This window comes from Lactuca saligna, chromosome 4, assembly GCF_052625555.1.
Source record: "Lactuca saligna cultivar CGN05327 chromosome 4, ASM5262555v1, whole genome shotgun sequence".
NCBI classification, from domain to species: domain Eukaryota; kingdom Viridiplantae; phylum Streptophyta; class Magnoliopsida; order Asterales; family Asteraceae; genus Lactuca; species Lactuca saligna.
The window spans coordinates 247,950,703-247,954,440 of record NC_136420.1 but is presented as its reverse complement, the minus strand read 5'-3'; the positions used below and the strand labels follow the sequence as shown (position 1 = coordinate 247,954,440).

General features: G+C 34.8%; 1 protein-coding gene across 2 annotated transcripts; it reads left to right on the top strand.

Moving 5' to 3' along the window:
• The first annotated feature begins 986 nt into the window (after positions 1-986).
• Positions 987-3,480, top strand: LOC145043449 (TRAM, LAG1 and CLN8 (TLC) lipid-sensing domain containing protein). Of its 2 annotated transcripts, none has more exons than XM_078992108.1 (3): positions 987-1,370; positions 2,160-2,437; positions 3,036-3,480. In XM_078992108.1, the coding sequence occupies exons 1-3, from the start codon at positions 1,139-1,141 to the stop codon at positions 3,339-3,341; spliced, it is 816 nt and encodes a 271-aa protein (XP_078848234.1). In that variant the 5' UTR covers positions 987-1,138; the 3' UTR covers positions 3,342-3,480. The 2 variants fall into 2 exon arrangements, with proteins under 2 accessions (XP_078848234.1, XP_078848235.1); XM_078992109.1 differs by having other exon boundaries at positions 1,240-1,370; positions 2,183-2,437.
• Positions 3,481-3,738: the final 258 nt, after the last annotated feature.

Sequence of the window (3,738 nt, the reverse complement as noted above, 5' to 3'; positions counted from 1 at the left end):
ATGTTCTAGTTTATGGGAAAATCGATCTACCCTTCATTACTAGTTGTTTTGTTATCCAAAGGAGATGATGATAAAGTGTGAAGATGGTGGACAATCACGTTGGTTTTGGATCTCAACTGATGAGATGGTGGAGCAAGGTTGATGATGGTGGTGCAATTGTGGGTTTTAGGGTTAAGGTGATGTGGGGAAGACAGTGACTCAATAAGGAAGTGGGCGTTGGATTTCTATGCATAAACAAAGCTGGGGAGACGAGCGTTGGTGGCCTAGAGGGGCGACGAATCTCATCAACCACCATTGCTACCATTACTATAAAAAAAACCACCACTGCTCATCTGGTTCTCCATTCGAAATAAACCTACCATCGGAACCAATCGTGTTCATCCAAACACAGATTAACCCACCTCCAGTCCCTCCCTACTTCTCCCTTCCTCCAATTTTGATGGATAATTTGATTTATAGAACCATTTTCGATTGTTGGATCTTGATGTGATGTCAGTGGCTGATAGTGGCGGTATAAGAGTGGTTTATTGAGGTTCCAATGAAGGTGATATAGTGTGTGTTAAAGGAGAATGACGGTGTTCCAGTGAAGAGGCCGATGGTTCGATGGTGTTGGTGACTTGATGGTGGTTCCAAATATTAAAAAGAAATTAGGAAAGGCGGGGTGGGTTAGGGGTTTTTTTGTTCTTTAATTAAATAATAGTAAAATAATTAGAAGAAATTTAAAAAATATATATTTAAAAGCATTTTCATCTTTCAAGTAAGGAATGGACTAAAACTACAAAATAGGTACCAAAAACACTGAAAGTATCTTAGACCATTTACATCACTAAACTTTTTTAAACCAAAATCATACATTTAACGTGAAAGTATCTTGGACCATTTAGATCACTAAACTTTTTTAAACCAAAATCATTTAACAATCATGACCATTTTTATAATTTTGTCGTCAATAATTTGGTAAAGGTGAAGGGCGATACCCACGAAAGCGAAAAAGGTGTGGTGCTAAATGAGCCAAGTCAATCCTCAGCTTGCTAGATGAAATTGAACAAAAAGTCGACAAAAACAACCATGAAGAAGGCGACAGGTGCTTTCTTCTTAGTCGCGCGGACGTAGACAGACGCAGACGCAGAGCATCGCCATGAAGAAGGCGACAGGTGCTTTCTTCTTCTTCATGGCTACTCTGGTTATGTGGGCCGTCTCCGTCTTCTTCGAAATACTATTCAACAAGCGTATCGAGCTCCTTCCACTCCTTTATGGCTTCTCCTTTTACCAATTCGCCAATTGGGTTTGCCGTAAATTCATCTCTAGAGACCCTCTTTTGGTTAACACATGTGTCTCTCTTCTCCATTCTTCTATTACCTCCACTTCAGGTATTTTCTATACTGAATCTATTATCAAATTCCCCAGATTTTGAGGCACCTGGTTGTTGATTTGATGCTAAATTAATCTACTTCGCAATCCTCCGGGAATATAATAATAAAGTAGAAAATGTTTAATGCTACTTTTACGATATAAAGATTACTAGAATGAAAACATTTTAAAGATTGTAAAATAGAAACTGATCTATAATAATTTTGAATTCTACAAAGTAGTAGGTTTAACTCGCAAACAAATTAACAATTCATGCGACAGGATGGTATTATACTTGATTGCTTAGTGTCCGTTATTCTTGTTGGCATATCACAGTGGCAGAGCATATGCTGTGTCTAATTTTGTCTACAGCATGTATTTTACAACAATTGGCAAAAGATTGAGGTTTTTTTTGTACATTTGGGATATATGAATTGTAAAGTTAGTAAACATGCCTTGAATTTTGACCTTCAATGTCAAATGTGTTGTTTTTAACTTGGAAATCCTTGGGAAATATAAGCTTATTGTACCAAAAGTTGGATGCTGGATTTACAACGTAGAGACTTTAAAGATTAAAAAAACTTAAACAAACGTATGATAATTTTGAATTTTACAAGTATTAGGTTTGACTCACACAATGAAATGAAAATTACACTGGACTTGTTTGTGTTTTTGGCATATCAGATGGACATGATGTTGTGTGTATAGTCTTGTCTACAACATGTTATATTTAACAATAATTGGCAAAAGATTGGGGATTTATTGTATGAATCATAAAGTTAGTAAACATGGACTAAATTTCTTGACAGTGATGCTCATTTTGGTGAAGCAGTTGCTATCCAATGGTTTAGATGAGTTATTTGAGCATTCACAGCTAGTTAAAGCAACTTGGCCATGGGCATATTCGGCATTGTGCATTTCGTGTGGCTATTTCGCATACGATCAGTTGGATATGTTGTTGTATGGGTTATATAGTGGTTGGATACCCTCCATCCTATTGCATCATTTTATTCTACTTGGATGCTTTACTCTTGCCCTATATCGGAATGTCACAATCAACTACCTTATTTTAACTCTAATATGTGAGGTATGTGTCTTGCTTCGTAAATATGCAATTTCACATGTGACACATGACTGGACAGGCCGAGCTTTCTAGGGATACTTTTTATGATGAGGAAGGATAAGGAGGGCATTTATTATGTCTTTCACATAGATGAGAGATTGAGAGTGAGTCCCTTTTCCAGCTTTTTAGATGGGACAAAAGTTTGATAGCAACAGACTTTCATTTATTTGTGTATTATATATATATATATATATATATATATATATATATATATAGCATCCTACTATCATTTCTTTCCTATGAAAGCATCGAATTGTCAAAAAGTTAGCTATTTATAACGTTGGACTTCCAAAAAAATTTATTTGGACATTGTTATTTAAAATGATGTACAGGTGAAAATTTCTTTTTTTTTTTTGAATGACATTTTTGTAATTGGTTAGATTTTTCAAAGTATAATGTTGTAATAGGAAGAAATAAAGTAGGGGGTGCTTAATAAACAGATCAATGAAAGTACATTGCTATTTCTTGCATCTAACCTTTTGTTACTTTGGCATAATTCCTAATGCCATATGCAGTATGAATCTCAACCTTGTTTGCTTGTGATTGTGATTGTGATCAACAGTTGCATTCTATCTTTCTTCATGTGAGGAAAGTGAGGCGGATGGCCGGCATACGTGATGCCAAGAGCAAGTCTGTGAAAATAGAATGGTTCTTTAATATAAGCACCTTTTTATTTGCACGTTTCTTGTCTCATGTACTCATTACTGTCAAGCTTGTAAAAGATGCTTCCAAGTTTGAGAAAGGTGTGGAGCTCCCACTTGCTTTGTTTGGTATGGCAGGGATGAATTTGCTTAACGTTTCCCTTGGCATAGATCTCTTCAAGGCTTTCAGGAGGGAGATAAACCGACATAATATTCATCAATCGTAGACCTCATTTAGGAACCATGTTCTTTCCCCTAAGTGTTGTCCGGATAAATGATATATGTTTGGAGGAGCATTGTAATTGATAGTAAAACATCATTTTAGGGATTAATGTTGAATGACATATCATTGTTGTTTTGAATGAATGTTGTGTTGTATTAACAAATGTAGTTTCTTTTGGTTGAATGGAATTATAAATGATAGTAAAAGATCATTTTAGGTATTAATGGTGAATGAAATATCATTGTTGTCATTAAATGAAAAAATTATATGACAAAAGTTGCAAATTTATAAATGCTAATAAAATTATTAATATAAATAATGCATAGATTCCTAAACCTAAATATAAAATGAATATGAATATGAAAATAAAAAAGGGCAGATTGCATGAAAATCATTATATT